Source organism: Solanum lycopersicum, chromosome 11 (genome assembly GCF_036512215.1).
Source record: "Solanum lycopersicum chromosome 11, SLM_r2.1".
Taxonomy (NCBI): Eukaryota; Viridiplantae; Streptophyta; class Magnoliopsida; order Solanales; family Solanaceae; genus Solanum; species Solanum lycopersicum.
Window position 1 is genome coordinate 1996362 of NC_090810.1, and position 18981 is coordinate 2015342.

The 18981-nt window shown below is 32.3% G+C and overlaps 3 protein-coding genes and 1 long non-coding RNA gene across 5 annotated transcripts; 1 reads left to right on the forward strand and 3 right to left on the reverse strand.

Annotated features, from left to right (window-relative positions):
• Positions 1-1579: 1579 nt before the first annotated feature.
• LOC101265389 (ribonuclease H2 subunit A) lies at positions 1580-7353 on the forward strand. Its single transcript, XM_004249909.5, has 8 exons — positions 1580-1831; positions 2612-2683; positions 3814-3937; positions 4020-4107; positions 5479-5616; positions 5722-5809; positions 5916-6036; positions 6279-7353. The coding sequence occupies exons 1-8, from the start codon at positions 1747-1749 to the stop codon at positions 6454-6456; spliced, it is 894 nt and encodes a 297-aa protein (XP_004249957.1). The 5' UTR covers positions 1580-1746; the 3' UTR covers positions 6457-7353.
• Positions 6734-7290, reverse strand: LOC104644277 (uncharacterized). The gene has a single exon (XM_010314219.4). It carries the CDS (start codon positions 7288-7290, stop codon positions 6892-6894), a length of 399 nt encoding a protein of 132 aa, XP_010312521.1. The 3' UTR covers positions 6734-6891.
• A 1890-nt stretch (positions 7354-9243) lies between the features above and the next one.
• Positions 9244-14547, reverse strand: LOC101265695 (uncharacterized). 2 transcript variants are annotated; one of them, XM_004249910.5, is made up of 7 exons: positions 13731-14547; positions 12396-12544; positions 12255-12310; positions 11496-11619; positions 11309-11415; positions 9799-9853; positions 9244-9721 (listed from the first exon to the last, which is right to left on the reverse strand). In XM_004249910.5, the coding sequence occupies exons 2-7, from the start codon at positions 12475-12477 to the stop codon at positions 9642-9644; spliced, it is 504 nt and encodes a 167-aa protein (XP_004249958.1). In that variant the 5' UTR covers positions 12478-12544; positions 13731-14547; the 3' UTR covers positions 9244-9641. The 2 variants fall into 2 exon arrangements, with proteins under 2 accessions (XP_004249958.1, XP_010312522.1); XM_010314220.4 differs by having other exon boundaries at positions 12396-12579; positions 13731-14375.
• Positions 14548-16601: 2054 nt separating this feature from the next.
• Positions 16602-17936, reverse strand: LOC101265983 (uncharacterized). Its single transcript, XR_738324.4, has 2 exons — positions 17698-17936; positions 16602-17184 (listed from the first exon to the last, which is right to left on the reverse strand). It is a non-coding gene; the product is annotated as an uncharacterized lncRNA (long non-coding RNA).
• Between the last annotated feature and the right edge of the window lie 1045 nt (positions 17937-18981).

Below are 18981 nucleotides of genomic sequence, written 5' to 3' on the forward strand. Positions count from 1 at the left end.
TAAACAAAATATGTACATACTTAATGTATTATTTTGGGATAATGCCCAAGTACCCCCTCAACTTATGCCTAAAATTTCAGAGACACACTTATACTATACTAAGGTCCTATTACCCTCCTGAACTTATTTTACAAGTAATTTCCTACCCCTTTTTGACCTATGTGGCACTATCTTGTGGGTCCAACGATGGTTGACTTTTTTTTTCAAACTAGTGCCACGTAGGCTAAAAAGGGGTAGGAAATTACTTGTAAAATAAGTTCAGGAGGGTAATAGGACCATAGTATGGTATAAGTGTGTTTCTGAGATTTCGGACATAGGTTGAGGGGGTACTTGTGCATTATCCCAATTATTTTATATATTTTGATAAATTAAATTTGAAATTCAAGGTAGGAATTCATATGGAGACCAACATAATGATTGTTGGTATGAAATATAATTGAGTTTGTACATATAACATAAGTATTTATGTTTTTTATTTTTTGGATAATTAATATCTATATATATTATTAGTAGTACCTATAACATCCAACTTAGCTAGATATTGAGTTACTTTATTAAACAAAATTTGGACAAATATAAAAAAAAATACTTTTTTTTTCTCTACTCAGAATTTTGAGATCAAATTTATTTTGTATCTTAATTGTTGTGTTTCTTCCCTTAATTTTATTTGCATATTTTTTTTTTATTAACATATAGAAAGTAATTTCAAAGAACAATACAACCACCTTACATATAATTGATGTATAAAGTAATTTCAAGAAAATAAAAATGATGTATAAAGTAATTTCAAGAAAATTTATTTTGTATCTTTATTTTTGTCGCTTCTTTCTGGCCCTCGGGATCAATTCTAAGTATCATTTAATACCTAAATTATAGAGCCAGTTGTCCTGACGCAATACGGTTCCTTCTTAAGTTCAAATAAGTCTTGAAGCAGGCAAACTATTCATTTTTGTCGATTTTCGTGTGTTATAGTTCAAGAATTTTTAGTGATCCAGAATTTCAACGTTATTTTTATGAAAAATTTTGTGAACACCCGTTAAGACTTTACTATAGAGTCAATTGGCCCTGACGATCAAAACGATCCATTTTCAAGGTCAAACGAGACCCGGAACAAGCAAATTCCTCATTTTGTCAATTTTCATGTGTTGTAGTTCACCATCTTTGTTGGTGATCTAGAATTGCGACTTCTTTTTTGCTAAAACTTTTCGTGGACGTCCGTTAAGATTTATTTAGTTACAGCTAAAATCGAGAGGTTAAATCACCTCAATTTCATGTGCAATAACACAAGATTTTCTTTTCTTACAACGTCATACGTTAATGTATCTTTAGTTTAGCTGCAATAATATTTCTATCGAACAAAATAATTCTTATTCTATCTTCTTTAGTAGAATTATTATTTCTATTAAATATATATATATATATATATAAAACGATTAAATATTCCATACATAAAATTATGAATAAAACCAACTTTTTAAAACAGACAAAAAAATTAAGGAAGGACCAAAAATTATTAATATTATAAATACAAGGGATTATTATTGTTTAATATAAAAGCTCAAGTACGACTTTGAATTTTAATCCAAAAATAAGGACTATTTTGAACGTTTTCTTAATCATATGTTGTAAAGGGGAATAAAAATACTATTTTGATTAGTGTAGTGTTCAGTATTTAGCACTTTGTGGCGGGAAGGGAGCAAATCGTCGGTAGACAGAAGCGGCGGCCGGCTACATCGGAGATCGGAGATGGGTAGTTTGGGGCAGCTTCCAATTTGGGCATCGAAGCCTTGTATCATGGGTATTGACGAAGCTGGTCGCGGTCCTGTTTTAGGTACTTTTCCCCCTTATTTTTACGAGTTCATATCTACTATTTGTTGTAATTTTTGTGGATTTTTACACATTGTTGTATACTCTTTCCGTCCCAATTTAAGTTTGATTGTGTTAAAATGTGATTAATTGGAGAAGAAAGCTACAAAGTAGAGAAGATATTTGTGAAAGTTTTTCTTAAAACTGTGCAAGGTACTGATTATATAGAGGTAATGAGCTTAGAGTAAGCTCATTCTAATCAACTAACTGCTTAACTAATGCAAATTGTGTGGGCTGAAGTGTAACATGGAACTTCAGGGATTGCTGTAAAATTATTCAGTTCCTCAACCGAGTGTATGCGAAATTTAAGAAATAAAAGGAGACTTTTGATTGTTGTGATTTAAAATTGAAAATTTGTGTAGTCCTTTAAATCTTGTGGTATTAAGCTTGTCTTGTTGGATGTTGTAATTGGAAAACGTACTAAATATAGAAAGATATCGTCTTTATGGGACAAACCAAAATGTAAAGTAAGGCGGAGGGAGTGTTCCGCATGGGAAGTAGTGGGTACATGTTCAAATCCCAGCTAAGACAAAAACAAGGTGATTTCTTTCAAATGTCTCGGTGTTGTTGGATGGAGTTACTTGATATTTGTTGCTAGTGAGGGTAATGGATATCCTGCTTTATTAGTTCAGGTGTGCCTGAACTATTCGGACACCTTGATTATCAAAACAAAAGATAAGTAGTTCATCTGCATTCACTTTGTATCTGTTTTAACTCTGTGTGCATGTTTTCATATGATTTATAGGGCCAATGGTGTATGGATGCCTGTATTGTGCACGCTCATACCAGAAGACTCTTTCCACTTTACAGTTTGCAGGTAACTTATTAAAGACGTGTACTTCTTTTGAATTATTTTAGTTTTATTTTGTTATCTTAGCTCATACTATCTGTCTGAATACCCAACTAAAGGAGGATAGATAATTGTGCTAGATTGGAAGCAGGGTAAAATTAGTCTATGTATGATGAATCCCCACATATTGAATATGTTGTGTCAAGATGTACTCTCCTAGGTAAACTTATCAGTCAAAATAAGATGCACTCTCCTAGGCATGCTCTATCATTAGTGCCGGGATTTGATGTTAGATAGGAAAGGGTTCAAGTCCAAATAGAGCAGAATGGATATTTAAGATTTTCATATAGTCTACGTCAATTACTTTTGGATTGAGGTGTAATTGTTGTTCTTGTTGGGTTTATTCCGCTTTCACTCTTTGATTTTTGTAGGATTTTGATTCGAGTATCTTCTCTAAGGATGCATCAATGTTTTGGTTGTTTATATTTGTTTTTTGGCGTGTTGGAGTTGCCTGCTAATTATTATCGTTCTTGGTGATGGAGGGTCTGATTTTCTGATCTTTTCTATGGAGTATATAGAAAGTAGTAAGCTTATGATCTTCTTGGGGATTCGCTTTTTCAGAAATAAAGTAGAAATGTTAAAGAATGAAAGTGCATAGTAGTCAGCCAACTAGATTCATTGTTTTATTTGGATGACGAATGAAAATTATTCCTGAATATTAATCAGCAAGCTAAATTTCATTCCCATAGTTTATTCCTGTTATACATAAGCGCCTGAACCTTTCTCATTGCTTCTTGAGACTTCTGGGGTTTGTTTAACTTTTTCTCGATTCTGGGGTTGTTTAACTTTCTCTCGATTTTGGAGAAGTGAGAAATTGACTCATAGAGGTGTTGCATGAAGAATTATGCGACTGCCTTTCCTTGAAGTGTAAAGTTTATTATTTTAGTTTTTGCATAAAATCCTCAGCTGGGTGAATTTAACCAAAAAAAAAAAAGAAGAAGCTATATATCCTGATTAAAACATGTAAGAAAAAATTATTGTATGACTGGCATAAGCTATCATGTTGTTTTCTCTACATATAACAAATAACTATTTTACCTGCAAATTTCTTTTCATGTTCATGCTTACTCAGTTTTTTTTGATGAAATATAATACAGACTCGAAGACTTTGAAAGAAGAGAAGAGGGAAGAACTATTCGAGGAATTAAAGACAAATGAATCCATCGGATGGGCTGTTGATGTGATAGATCCTAGAGATCTCTCAGCCAAAATGTTAAAGAAGTTTGTACAAAACTCTCTTTGGTTTACCATACTCCAAGTTTATCGATTCCTCACATGAGTACTCTTTTCTTCTTTTTGACAGAAATAAAATAAATCTTAATGAAATATCTCATAATTCTGCAATCGGCCTTGTGAGGAAGACACTGGAGCTTGGTGTTCTTTTAACTGAGGTAAGACTATCTTATTTTGAGTTCTATAGACTTGCTACCCTTCAAGATGGGTGTGTTGCACTGGCTTATGTTTTCTTTTAGCAGAAGGGGAAAGTTAATATCAGATCCATTTTCGTGGAATATGTGCTAGTTTTACCGAAAATGTGTATGCATCTAACACCACTCCCTACCCCACCCAGTAGGGGAACAAAATAAGGAAGAAGAGAAGAATGAGTAAATCTGATTTTTGGTTCCTGTTCCTTTTGCTCTAGCTGGCGTATATCGGGCTCTCTTGTCTCACAGGATAGACCCCTTTCTGTGACTATTAAGAGAAGAATCACTGAAATAAATCAGCTACAGGAACTATACTTCAATTATCCTTGCTATTTTAACAAAATATCAATCAAACAGCTAGATGAACAACCCCAAACTAGTTGAGTTCAGCTATGGGAATCCTGCATAACCCATTTTGAGGATTCGTCATAATTGGACTATTTTTGTTTTGTTCATTATCTGGATTTGAGACCGACTATACTATGCATAGCTCACATTGGTGCAGTTATTCTGACTAGACTATGTATTACATAAATCTGCCTCCTTCAACTCCAGATGTCTACTGGCCATCTTTTTCTTAACTGACAAACGAACATGCCAACTTCTGGGATTCAACATTTAGTCAGTTTGCTGTACCTGATTGATGAGGCTCTGATGTACATAGCATACCGCTGCAATGGAACTCTTTTGGGTCAAATTTAAGACCAGACCAAAGCTTTTGCAGCTTACGAACCTCTCAGCAGCACCAAGCTTAACCTAGAGTCCTATATCTTTTGTCCACGTATACTTATCAGAATACACTATTCAGAACCGAACATTGTCCTCTATAGGTATGTGCTTGTCGTGTTCTCTGCCACAGACCACTACTTTGATTTTGGTTATCACATTTCATACCTTTAGTCCTGTTAGTATACTATATGGTATAAGTTGCCCATTTTCCTGGATGGCTGTGTACTTCACTAAAAAACAAATAGGAATTGAATAGACTTGATGGCTCTAATACTGAAACTGATAATGTTCACTCCCTCTGTCCCAATTCAAGCGTCTTAGTTTGATTTGGCATGTAGTTTAAGAAATGAAATGAGACTTTTAAACCTTGTGATCTTAAATTAAAGATGTGTGTAGTTCTTTAAATCTTGTAGTCTTAAACTTTTCATGTAGATTGTTGGAATTGGAAAACGTATTAAGTATAGAAAGAAGCCACTCTTTTTTGGACAAAACAAATAGGAAAGTAAAACACTTAAATTGGGACGAAGGGAGTACAGATCAATTATATATTTTATTCCACAAGTTATTTTAGACATTGTCAGAAGCGATGCACTAATGAATTCCTTTCAGGTTTATGTGGATACTGTTGGTGATCCTGAAAAGTATAGAGTGAAGCTATCTGAAATTTTTCCAGCAATCAAATTTGTTGTTGCAAAAAAAGCTGACAGTCTTTACCCCGTCGTAAGTGGAGCCAGTATTGTTGCAAAGGTGACTTGGCATCTGTCACTTTGTCTCGCTCTATTTACCTCTCCCTTTGTAAAATTAGAATCTGAATATTCATAATTCTTAATGTCGTTTATAACCATCTTTCAGGTTACTAGGGACCGAGCCTTGCGGGATTGGGTGCTTGATGAAACTGCTGAGAACATGCAAAGGAACTTCGGATCTGGATATCCTGGAGGTAGTGTCTAACTTTCATTCAGTTAAAATTGGGATTATATGTTGCTAGATTCTTAACATCATACTCAAAATGGAAGGGGCAATTTGACATCCATTTTTGCCTGTAGATCCTGAGACAAAAGCTTGGCTAGATAATCACAAACACGCAGTTTTTGGGTTCCCAACCTTGGTCCGTTTCAGCTGGGGAACATGTAACGCATACTCCACGGACAATGTCGAAGTAGTATGGTGAGTCCATTACTAACCTCCATACTAAATTCTGCTGGGATCGTTGTATTCAAAATCTCTTTACCTTACTTTCACCTCAAATCCTTTTGTGTGGCGCGTGTTTTAATAGAGAGTTGGAGCATGGAAATGAGTGAGAACTTAAAACGTTGTTTTCCCAAACTGCAACAGAAGCAAGTTCAAAACATCAAATCGTATTGCTATCAATGTTTAATCTGGATCTTTTTTATGTCATTCCCATATAGGGAATCTGATGCCAATGACGAAGATGAACCCAACGGAAGAGCTAGTAAGCGACAAGTGAAGCTAACTAGTATTGGTTTCACAGGTGTAAAACGGAAAAGTGAAGATATCGAGTCAAATGGGAAAGGCCGTTGCAAATTCTTCCAAGCTCGTAAACTTGAGCTCCTCTCACAGTTCTGAAGTACACAAATTCTCATTTACTGATAGAATGTGAAATGTTGCTTCAACACCAAATTCATCTGCCATTAACTAGAACAAGATGGTGATCGTAACGCGATTTGTATGATAACATCTTTTAAGGATTATCCATCATGTAGTCACTGAAATTATGTGTATCAATAATCATTAGTATCTGATGTATCTTCCTACATTACCTCTAGATTTATAACTCCTCGGATGCAAAGAGATAGTTTCACCTGATTGAAGAATTCAGTTTTATGTTATGCATTTAAATATCTACATCGAAAAGAGATTCAACATCTATTGCTTTGTTATTACGATATCCGACATACATCTACTGAATCTAAACAAAAGTTATTGAATTCTCGAAAACACGTACCCAAAGTTGTAGATCCTTCCTTCCCTGTCTATCAGATCCAGATTTATTTGAAAAGATTACATGATACAAATGTAAACACCAAGAACAATAAGAGAAGTACCAAAAAGAGCAAGAGCAACATGAGTTTCTTCACCAAGAATCAATCCAAATACAGCAGTAGCAGCGAAAGTGGTGGCATTTGTAACAGGAACAGCTAAAGAAATTGGTGTATCACTTAAAATTGCAAAGAAAGTAGCAGATGCTGTAAGATTTAGAAGAAATGGCAGTGAATATTGCCAAATCAACAGAAGTTTGAGCCAATTTTGTATAGTGGTGAGAACTGGGTGTTGGGGTGTGTTTGGTTGGGGTAAAGATTTGATGGTTTCATCCCATTTGATTGCCCCTTTTCGCATTAGGGCATTTGTTGCTCCCCAAACAAGGCCTACTGTTATCATCTTCTCCACTTCTCCGATCATCTTTTTCCCCTCAATTTGTGATTTTGGTTCTCTTTTTTAATTGGGGTCAATTTGCTCTTGAATATTTGTCCGTAATAATTTATTTATTTTTAAATAACCTTATTTTTAATTTTTATCTTTTTAACGCCTGCCCCCTAAGTTTTAACTTTTAACTATAAGACGGAATTTATAATCAATTGAAGATTCGGAAATATTTTTGAATATCACCTAAGTTTTTACTTTTGGTTATAAGACGATTTCTGATCAATTCAACAAGTTCATAATCTTGAACATTATAAATGTTGTCTTATAAACAAAAATTAATTATTATTATTATTTTGAAACGGAGGCTTTATTTAAAAAAGTACAATTCCCTCCTTTTCATAAAGAATGCGAAGTTTAAGAATATAAAAAAAGACTTTTGAATCTTGTGATACTGAATTAAAATTAGGTCAAATGTACAAAATTGTCTTTTGATCTAATGGCTTAAAACATGCCACTTGAAAAGTTGAAACTAAAATTTTATCAAAAAAAGAAAGAGATCGTTTTTTAAACAAACTAAAAAGAAAAAGAGATCATTCTTTTTGAAACGGAGTGAGTAATCATTAGCATGATAAAAATATGAAAAAATAACTTAAATACACAACTATAATTTTTATATTCTCTAATTTTCCCTACCTTTTTTAAATATTACATAAATTCTTTTTTTTTTATTTTAGTGTAAGTTTTTAGATACATTACATTCTCTCTCCTATAATACACATTTACCCATTTTAATGCCTATTTTTTCTCCATTAAAACACTCAACCTCTTAAATCAGTTTTTGAATTTTAAATTTTATCCATTTAAACACTCAACCTTTTAATCAGCTTTTTGATTTTGAATTATTAAATTTAATTAATTTTAAATAAAACACCTAGTTAGCTCATTAACACCATTCCCTTGGCTGTCACCAAATACCAGTGCGTTCCAGAGCCGGTTTGGAAGAGAAGATTTGGAGAGGATGAGAAGGATACGGTTGTAAGTGAAGCAGTCATGGCGGAATTTAGGAATTTCAGAGGGGCAAAATCGGAAGAAGCAAAGAGCAAGGTGAGAAAAGAAGCTGCAACCATTGTTGTTGAAATTAATAAAAATTTTAGTAAAGGAATCCCATATGTATCATGAATTTTTGAAAATTGTTATCATGTATCAGACAATAAGTTTAATACATAAGTACTCAGTGTGTTATAGTGTGTTAGTTGATGCATTGATACATGAATTAGATGTTTATCATATGATTTTCTATGTATCAAGAGTTTTTGAAAATTGTTATCATGTATCAGACAATAAGTTTAATAACTACGCCATCAAGTGTGTTTGCTGATACATATCGACTCAGTGTATTATAGTGTTTAGACGATGCATTGATACATGAATTTGATGTGTATCATATGATTTTCTATGTATTACGAGTTTTTAAAAATTGTTATCATGTATCGGTCAATAAGTTTAATAACTGGATGTTCATAAAAATGTCTTCAAACTAGATGATATAATCTTGAATTTTCAAAATTTGAAATTATTATCAAATTACGTACTGAATTAATGCTTATTAATGAACTGTTACCGTAATTTAAGCTAATTTAGATAACAAATTTAAATGTCAAGTTTTTTCCCCCTTTTATTCTTAACAGTTTTAAGTTACTGTGTATCATTTACCATGTATCACAACATACTAATGTATCATGTCACAACAATTTTAAGGGATTATTCGTAAATACTAAATTTGTCGGGACAGAATGTAATTATTTTATTACCCTATGGGATTTCTTAAATTTATACTAAAAATATAGGCCCATTAGAACAATTTTTGAACCTTGCAAGACTAACAAGGCTTAAATCATAGACCCCCTCATTAAAGCTATCCACAAAAATTCATTTTAACATGTTTACTCAAGTCTTATAAACTGTTAGTCAAAAATTCAAAACACAGACTTAAAAAATTTGTTTCCAAGTGAAGTTAAAGAATTCAACAAACAAGAGCCAAGTAAAGATCATCAAACAAAATCCATGTTCTCAAAATTCTGATTTGAGTATTTAGCCAAAATGTGTATTTTAAGTCCCAAGAGAATGTACGCGATCAGCAACCGTAGCATCTGATGAAACATAATGTAAAAGATAGGAAGTGAGTTCAATCCAGTACGAGTCCTTCTAAATCCAACAATCATGTCTCGACGCGGAATTGTGTGAAGAGAAGAAACACTGATATCCAAAGTACACCAGTAGGATCTGATACTCAGCTCACGTTATCTTAAATCAAAAACGCCATATGTATATAAGTATCCTCTTTAGTCAGTCAAAAGGCATTTGAAGTTGCACCAGAGTGACTATAATCAAGAAGCCCTCTTAGGAGGTGCCATATTTTTAATGAGAGAAATGGTTGTACCAATTACAAACAATTGTACCAAAAATCCTGCAGAAAAAGCGTTTGTCAATACATCAACTGTATACAACATATGATGAGAATCGGCTTTGCATCAGGAAGCTTACCTAGTAGGACAGCTGCAATCTTTAGAGTCTCCAAACTCGTGAAATTTTGGAAAGCCTACGCAATAACATCATTAGATTATTTTTAGTCAAGCCAAAATGATAACGAGAAATCAAAGACTTCAAAGGAAGAAGAAAATTCACATAGAATCAAAATAACAACAGACTTCTTGCAATTGAGGAAGAAATACCCCAAGTTGACTGGTTCTGAAGGAAGGGAAAAGTGGATACACAGTAATGATAGTGCTTTGTGTACTCCAATTAAGTATATCATACTTACTGCTTAGTTCTGTTCTTTTATTTCCATCTTAATCAATCTATCAAGCCTTATGCACCCTATCTGGAACTGTCAAAGACATTTTTCCAACCTCATGGACAATAGTTAGAACTATCAAATGTTCACAGTCTGATGCTTAAAAGAGGATCAAAGAGACAGGTCAACACAAAGCAGGGGATCTTTGTCAAAGCGGGGAATACCAGGTGGTGAGGCTGATAGCAAGAAGGGGCAAATGGAGTGATACATGCGAGAAAAAGAGACAAGTGGAACCTTTTCTTCTTTCCTTTTAAGGGCATAAACGGAGAAAAGTTTAACCATAACAAGCCACCTTCCTTCAAAAACAAAAATTGTCAACAACCAGGATATATGGACATTGGAAGATTCGGCCTCTCCGTGCATCATTGAGTTGGGTTATACTCTCTTTTTAACCTTCATAAGATAAGGGTTGTCAAGGAAGGACTTGTGATATCAACTTATCTATTTTGGACTGCATACTAATGAACAACTACCAGAAAATCATACTAGAGCAACAAAATTATCCATGCTGTAAATGGAAGAAATAGTTCTATCGATCAGAATATTACTTACAAAGTTAAGTAGTGCCTCTTTCGATTCTGAAAAACTATTTGAAGTCAAGATCGGAAAAAAGTTAGTGGAACTTGAGAATTTGTGAGTGCAAGTTCAAGATTTGAAAAACTTCCCTTCAAATACACCTTGAAAGTACAATTTAAAATCTTGAACTTGAAGATTGTTTTCCCCAAGTTTTTCATCAAAAACTCAAATACTAACTATAAAAGAAATTCTAAGTAAAGTTAAGGAATTCAACATCATCCAAGTAAATAAAGGTTCTCTTAACACGATCATGCCAAAAGAACTAAGAGGTCCCTATTCAACAACAACAACATACCCCTATCAACTCCAAAAGTGGGTCTAGGGAGGGTAGAGTGTACGCAACCTTACCCCTACCTTGTAGAGATAGAGAGGTTGTTTCCAATAGACACTCAGCTCAAGTAAAGCATCTCAAAGCAGTTTGAAAAAGAGAACACAGAAATGTAAGCAGTAACAATGACAAAACAAAGCTGGAAAGCAGTAGATAATACACAAAAAAGAGCAGTAACAACAATGAACTAAAATATAAAGCACTATTTAGCATATTTCTGCCGTAGATACATTTCTGTCTAATACAATAGCTAAGCATCATTTTTATCCTTAGAATGAACAACCACATAATCATACCTCCAATTGGAACTTGCTCATAGCAAGATATGCCACTGACAGCAGGATTGCCATTGACGACCCAAAGACATAAAACTTCAGAAAGTTGGATCGGCTTTTCTTTCGACCTGATTAAAACAAGAGAGAATGTCCAATTAAAAGATGAAATTTAAGTAGATTAGGTCACAAATGAGATAAAGTAGCAAACCTAGTTCTCCTGCCACAACAGACACGAAACCAATCCCAAGGGAAACAACCGAGACTCTGTCGGGAGACTCGTTCTTTGATAATGAAACAAATACATTAGCTGCTATCATCAATTGAGTGACAACCTGAACCGCACGATATAAAATTATCAATACAAAATCCCAAAACATGTCACTTAAAATACTGGAAACGAGATAACTAGTTTAGTTAAGCCTCCATTCATCTCTCTTTCCACTAGTTTTGACTATCAATATTCTAATTTTAAGAAAATGATGCAGTTAACCAACAAATCTAAAATAAGGGAATCGAGAGTATACTAACCTATTGGATCCTAAACAAAAATGTCAATGAGCGAGTTAATGGCAGTACAATTCAAGTTCAGATGCCTACATTAACTAATGAGTAATGGTGTATTAAAAACAACTAACTTCATGACTTTTTTATGTCAAGCGAATCCACAGCCACTACCTTGCACACTATAAACCCGAATCCAGTGTAATAACCAACAGAGGTTAATTACCACACTAGGCAAACCTCGTGCAATGAGTTAGACCGAGAAACAATTAACTTCATAATTTGTTTAAATCCTATTTCAAAATCTAGAAAATAGCCCTAAAATGATCAAAATTCTGATTAACCAGAGATTATGTAACAATAAACAAATTCAATAGACTACATTAACTTTCACTTTGTAATCCCATCCATTTTGCTTCATCTACCCCAATTTTACTTTTATAAAACAAAAATTCAATCTACAAACCTGAACGATGATCAATTTGGCCAAACGAGACTTTGCTTTTGCAACTTTCGTGTATCCTGCCAAAACAAAAATTGAACATTAAAGCAATCGAAGGGAAAATGGAAATGAGAGATATGTGAAATGGAAATGGAGAAACAGTACTTGAATCAACGACCATGCGGTAGGAGAAATCAGAGCCATCAGTTCCCGACGGCCTCCCTCTTACGGCTGACCTCTGATTCATCTTCTCCGCAGTTTCTTTTCTCTCAACACTCAAATTGACGACTTGGTTGAGCCCTCAAGCAAAGTCTCTGTTGAACAATGGTACCAAGCCTGTTAAACGGGTCTGATCCATCCCAAATCAAACCAAATCAAGTTAAACTATCATTGAGCCAACCCGGCTCAATCGGTGGGCCCGGATTGGGTAATGTCATGTTAACCATAAATCGAATTTTTTTAATTATGTTCGAGGTACAATTAGTATTTGTTGTATGAGAGATAATTATATTCTGATTTATGGAACCTATACTTTATGCGTTTTTTTAATTATATGTGTGGCACAACTAATATTGGTTGTAGGAGAGATTATTAGATGGGAAATTTATATTTTGATTCATGAGGATAACACTTTATTCGATTTTCAATCTAAACCCGACGAATAGATTTTTCATTGGCCACTTTCAACATGTAAAATATATAAACTTGAATTAAAATTCCGTCTTCTTAAAATGGGGAGGCCTCTAAACCCGACGAAAAGATTTTTCATCGGTCCCTTTCAACATGTAAAATATATAAACTTGAATTAAAATTCTGTCTTTTAAAATGGGGAGGCCTCTAAACCCGACGGATAGATTTTTCATCGGCCCCTTTCAACAATTTTAATAAACAATTTATATATAAAATTGACAAGTATAAAATGCAAACTAGGATAACATTTAAATATATTTCAAAATTCATAAATAAAAAGTAGAGGAAATTGTAAAACTGTAGTAACAAGTTTTCAAACATAAAATAAAAGTAATAAAATTAATAACTATCCAAAACAATAATAAATAGTAGATAACATCCTAACAACTAATGAGAAAATTAAACATTGAATAACTTATTTAATACTAGTCAAAACAAAGATAAGAAACAAATTGAAATTAAACTATCTAAATTATGTTAAATATAACCAAACAAAGTTAAAATAGATACACAACCAAATTAACTTAACTTTAATCCTAAAGTCTAATAAAGGATAGTAACAATATGAAATGGGAATTTGAGGACAGGTATCAATGACAATGTAATAGAAATTAAAACACCAATATTCCTTCGTTAATTATTAAAGCTACACTATGTGTCATTTTATAGGAATTGAAGGAAAACAAACCACTATTAATTGATCATGATTCCAATATTTGTTGATAAATAAACAAATTAACAAAATTAAAGCTAACATTCATAAGCAATAGATGAGAAAAGCTTAAAATTAAAAAGGGACCTGAGTGTTACCTTTTCTCAACCAGATCTGGAAGGGAGATTTGTCGGAGTTTGTAAGCTTCTTTGGACAACGCTGGGAGTTATGGGATTGAGGCGGTGGTGTGTAATGTACCGTCGTTTGTTGCTGCTGCTTCAGCCGGTTGCTGATGTTGCTGTCGTTGGCCTTCAGTGGTCACCTTTGCCAGAGCCGTTGTCGCTAGTGGCTGCTGTCCGGAGTTGTTGGAAGCTGTTGCGGCTGGTTCTCGCTGGCATCGCTGCTGCTGTTGCTCGCCGGAGTACCTGCAAAGAAAAATGAAAATCGAAAGGGGCAAGGAGAAGAAGGGAGAAAGGAGAGAAGGAGGCGACGGGAGAGGGAGAAGGGAAGAAGATGAGAGGCGGCTGTTTGCCGGATGGAGCTGTTTGTAGCTGTTGCCGGAGATTGCAGCTGCCAGCTACGCTTTGCTGGTCCGAACGAGGAGAAAAAGGAGACGGAGAAGATAGAGGTAGGGGAGGTGAAGGAGACGGAGCAGCAGTCTGGTAGCTCCTCTTTCTGGAGCAAAAACGGAGAAGAGTGAGAGTGGGGCGGCGCTGTGGAGAGAGGGAGGGGAAGGGTTTCCCTTTTTTTTTTCTGAAAATTAATCCCCAAATTTTGACCTAGTTAGTAAATTAAATAAAAACTCTAAATGGCTCAAATGACGGACTTATTATTGTGGCTCAAAATTACAAATTTTTAAAATTGTTAGGTCAAAATTGAATGTCAACACACGATGTGAAGGACACGTACTAGCTAGAGTAGACGGTTATTAGTTAGTGGGGGATTATTTTGTTTTTAAGGGTTTAAGCTTGTGGTATGTTTTTATCGTTATACCAATCATATTATCATAATTTTTACTTTTGCTATCTATCATTATCTATAATTAATTGTACTTCAATTATTAACCATTAGCTTTAATTAATTTTATTAAAAAAAAAAAGGACATTACCTTTGACTACTTAGCTAGAAAAGACATATCCAAACACTAGAAGAAAAGAATATTTACATTGCATTTTCTTGATGAATTAGAATAATTAAGTAAACATCTTTAAGCTTCTCATTATTTCACACACAAATCTGTGGCTTGGAAACTCAGATACCATTTATTAGTTATTCCTTTCCCCCCTTATTATAATAATCCATCAAATTAAAAGATCATTACTTATAATAAAAGGAAAAAGGGATGTGATAGTTGCTTTTAAAACAAAAACTAACATCTACGAAATTAATGTTTTCACTAAGGAGATTTAAAATATAAAAGATCAAAGAAATTCAATTTTTATTATATACACGTAAAAAAATAATTTAAATCTAATATTATGTATATACAATGTAATTTTTTATTAAAATCATAACTCTTTGTGGTACCCTAGCTCAACCTATTGTAGCATACATTTGAGGGCGAAGCTAGTATATTGATCACATCTAGTTCGGCAAAATCCAATAGATTTAGCACAAATCCCCATATTTATATTAAAATTTTAGTTCATAATAAATATAAATAATTAATCTCGAATTCAATAACTTATTTTTTTGAGGTGGTCAGGTGGCACTTCTATATATATATATATATATATACTAATCTAAGTAGGAAAATACAAGCACTTAACTATGAGTTAGGTTTTAATACTTTAGAGGGAAAAGGAATAATTGAATATGAGTTAGATTTTAATACTTTAAAGGAAAAGGAATAATTAATCAAGAATTCAATAACTTTTTTTGTAGAGGTTGACACACATATATATACTATTCTATGTAGGAAAATACATTCACTTAACTATGAGTTAGGTTTAATACTTTAAAGGGAAAGGTTAGTTTACATAGATAATGCCCATAGAATACAATTACAGGATAAAAGAAAGTTTGGTAAAAGGTATAATATGATGTGTATTTTCTTATAAACAATTTATGAAAGCAGTGTACTATATATGTTGAAGTCTTAAAAGAATAAAATTTATGTAATAGTTTGGTGAAAAGGGATACAACTAAGGTTTCATGATTTTAATATATGGTATGTGTTGTCATTATATTCTAAAATTTAGCAATTGCTTGATGAGATTGTCCACTTGACTTTAAATTTAAAGATTCCTAGGATATAAAGTACTTGGAATATCTTTGTAAAATTCATGATATCCCATAGATTTTGTTTCTTTTTTTTACTTTGTGGGGGGGCATTGTAGAGTCCCTTGGCTGATGTTAAGAGGTGGAGAGCTAGGGGGGCAAAGAGTTTATTTATTTATAAAAAATATATGGTATATAAAAAATTATTTGACGTAAAATGTATTTTATGTATCATGTATATAGGATTTGAAAAAGAATCGCACCTTAATGCAAGTATCTGTTTAAGTTTCGTCAATTACAACATATGAAAATAAGCCAAATATAGTCGTGAATTATTCAAAATAAGTAATTTTATATTTCATTACATTTTTGTTTAAAAGTATCTTTGCCACTATGTTTTTGGCTTAAAAATATTCTTCAACTATCAAAATAGGTAAAAAAGAACAATACTTTTCTTACTAAGGTAACAATACGATTACACCAAATCGACCGTTTACATAAATGAATCTTTTCTTTGTTACCTAACAATTGATTTATATGATACAAAAGAACTGAAGCAACAATAAAAACAAACATTATATTTAAATTAACAATACAATATAGTACAGCGGGTAACAACCATCCAAACAAGGTATCTCTTTAGAGAAAATTGTAGGCGAATTTTTTTTTTTTTTGAATGTCTTTAGTGAAAATTATGACCAAAAATACTAAGTTATTCTATTTTTCCTTTTTTGATTAGTATGATTTTGTCATTTATGTCTATGTATGTGAAAAGATTGGGGCCAAAAATAAAAATAATAGATAAAAGATGAGATAATAAACTTATGAATATCAAATCAAATCAAACATCTTATACAAAGAAAAGTTTAGTAGAAAAAAAGAGGAAAGACATAATACACATCCTAATAATGCATCTCTACCCTAATTATTCAAAATCTAACCAAAAACAACAACAAACACTACACATATATATGTCAACATGTTTTTCAACTTTTTTTCATTTACAACAACCAAAACACAATTTTAACCTAAGTAGATCAAGACATAGGCACAATATGAGCATCATAGCATCTCACGCCCCTGCCTTTTAAAACACTGGTACTGTTTAAATACAAAGGTACACGAAGAACATTATAGTGAATAAGGCTAGATATACATTGTGGCTCTTGTGGTTGCTTGCACCACCACGATGGTGATTGTTATGAGCATTTGCAGCATAAATTGGTATGAAATTCGACGATCCCGGAGATCGATAGCCATCGCCATTTACTTCGCCTCCACTTCCTCTAGCACCAACAACATGAGACTCTGCACCATGGCCATATTTGTTCTTGTTACTTGTTATGATTGTATCTCCATCAATATTATGATTGTTGTTAAGTTGTTCAAATACTACAATACAAGATTTATGTATATTGATGAGCATATAACTTTCAATCGAGTCAGATACAGAGTTTAAATCTGACAGAACATGATTTTTTTAATCGTTTTTCATGAAACAAAACTCACTATGAAAAATACATGGTGGGAAACAGATTCTCGCTAAAATAATGTGAAACTTGCTAATTTTCTAAATGATACAAAAAGTAACTCGAACCTTTCGTAAACTGAACTCTCTCTCTTTAGGTTCGCATATAGATGCACCAAGAAATAATTGGATTTTTTTTAAAAAAAAATAAATCTTCCCATGTTTTCCTACTCCATGATTCATATGTAAAAAGTTAAACAAAAAAAAAATCTCAGTTTGTTGAAATAAGGTAAAATACAAAGTTTTCCTTTAAATCAAACTACAAATAGCAACATATGAACACCTTGATTTAAATTGAAAGATTTTTTTTTTTAAAAAAAAGAAAAACATAAGAGGAATTGAGAAAGTGTATAAATGAAAAAATAAATAAAAATTACCATTGGCTTGATAAAATCCACATGAAAAGTAGAAGGCCAAAAATAATAGTAATATTATTTTCTTGGTTACCATTTTTGTTGAATAAATTCAAAAACTCCCATGAAAAGAATTTTAATTTGATCTTATTCTAAATATTTCCCAGTATTTATAGCCTTTGTTTGTTGCTCTTGATTTGATTTTTTCACTTAAAAAAGAAAAGAAAGAAAAACTTTATTAAAGTTAGAAAAGACAATAATTTATTTTCTTTATTTATGTGATCTTATCAAGTTATAGTAAAAAGATAAATCGATAAGTGGGGGCTGAATATAAGTGATACGAATCTTAGGACACGCTTTCTTGTCTCCAAAATTATTAAATTGCCTAAATCTATAATGCGTAATCGAGTAATATGCGTCCTGTTAATTTAGACATTATGTAAGGTAGATTATTTATATAATACAAATTCGCTAATATAAAATATTTTGTATATTCTTTTTACGTCTTAGCACATATATATATTTATTTTGTACTTTTTCTATTTTAATTTATGTGTTATATATATTTAAGTCTATTTCAGAAGAATAGTATATCTTCTTATTAATTTAATTTCACAGATAATCTCTCAGTTAATAATAATTACTCGATACTATTTTTTTTTAGGATAACATAGATGAAGATTGAAGAACCTTTTTTGAAAAAAGGAGATAGAAGACTATCGGTTTATGGATATAAATTGTTAGGCTAATATAAATTTAGCTAATTAATCATGTATTAGTATAATATAATAATTAAAGCACTTATAAGTATGTATGTATATCACTCGGCCAACTAATTTATCAAAAGGTGAAATGTACAGATATATTTTGTGTGTGGATATATTTTATTATATCCGACACATATTTTATAACTGAATTTATTTTATAAATTAAATGATCGAATAATTTAGACCCATAATTATCCATATAATATAGGTCATGTGGGCCAAATCTTAACTATAATTCCTCTTTTTCTTTTTAGATTGGGTTTCTTTGTTTCATTTTAGCCAAACCTAAGTAATCTAAAGTTAATCACTTTCGATAAAAGTTGAACACATCAATGGTTCCTTTTTGTGTTGGAGTTGTTGATGGGAATTTATTAGATTTTTTTTAAAAAAAAATATATTATATATACATGTCAATTTTTTTTAAAAAAATAAATATAAAATAATAATAATAATAATATATAGTCATTATTGATTCAATGTAGAAAAAGATTTTGTTTCTAGTACTTAGTGAAAACATACAACATATACGCTTAAAAGATTT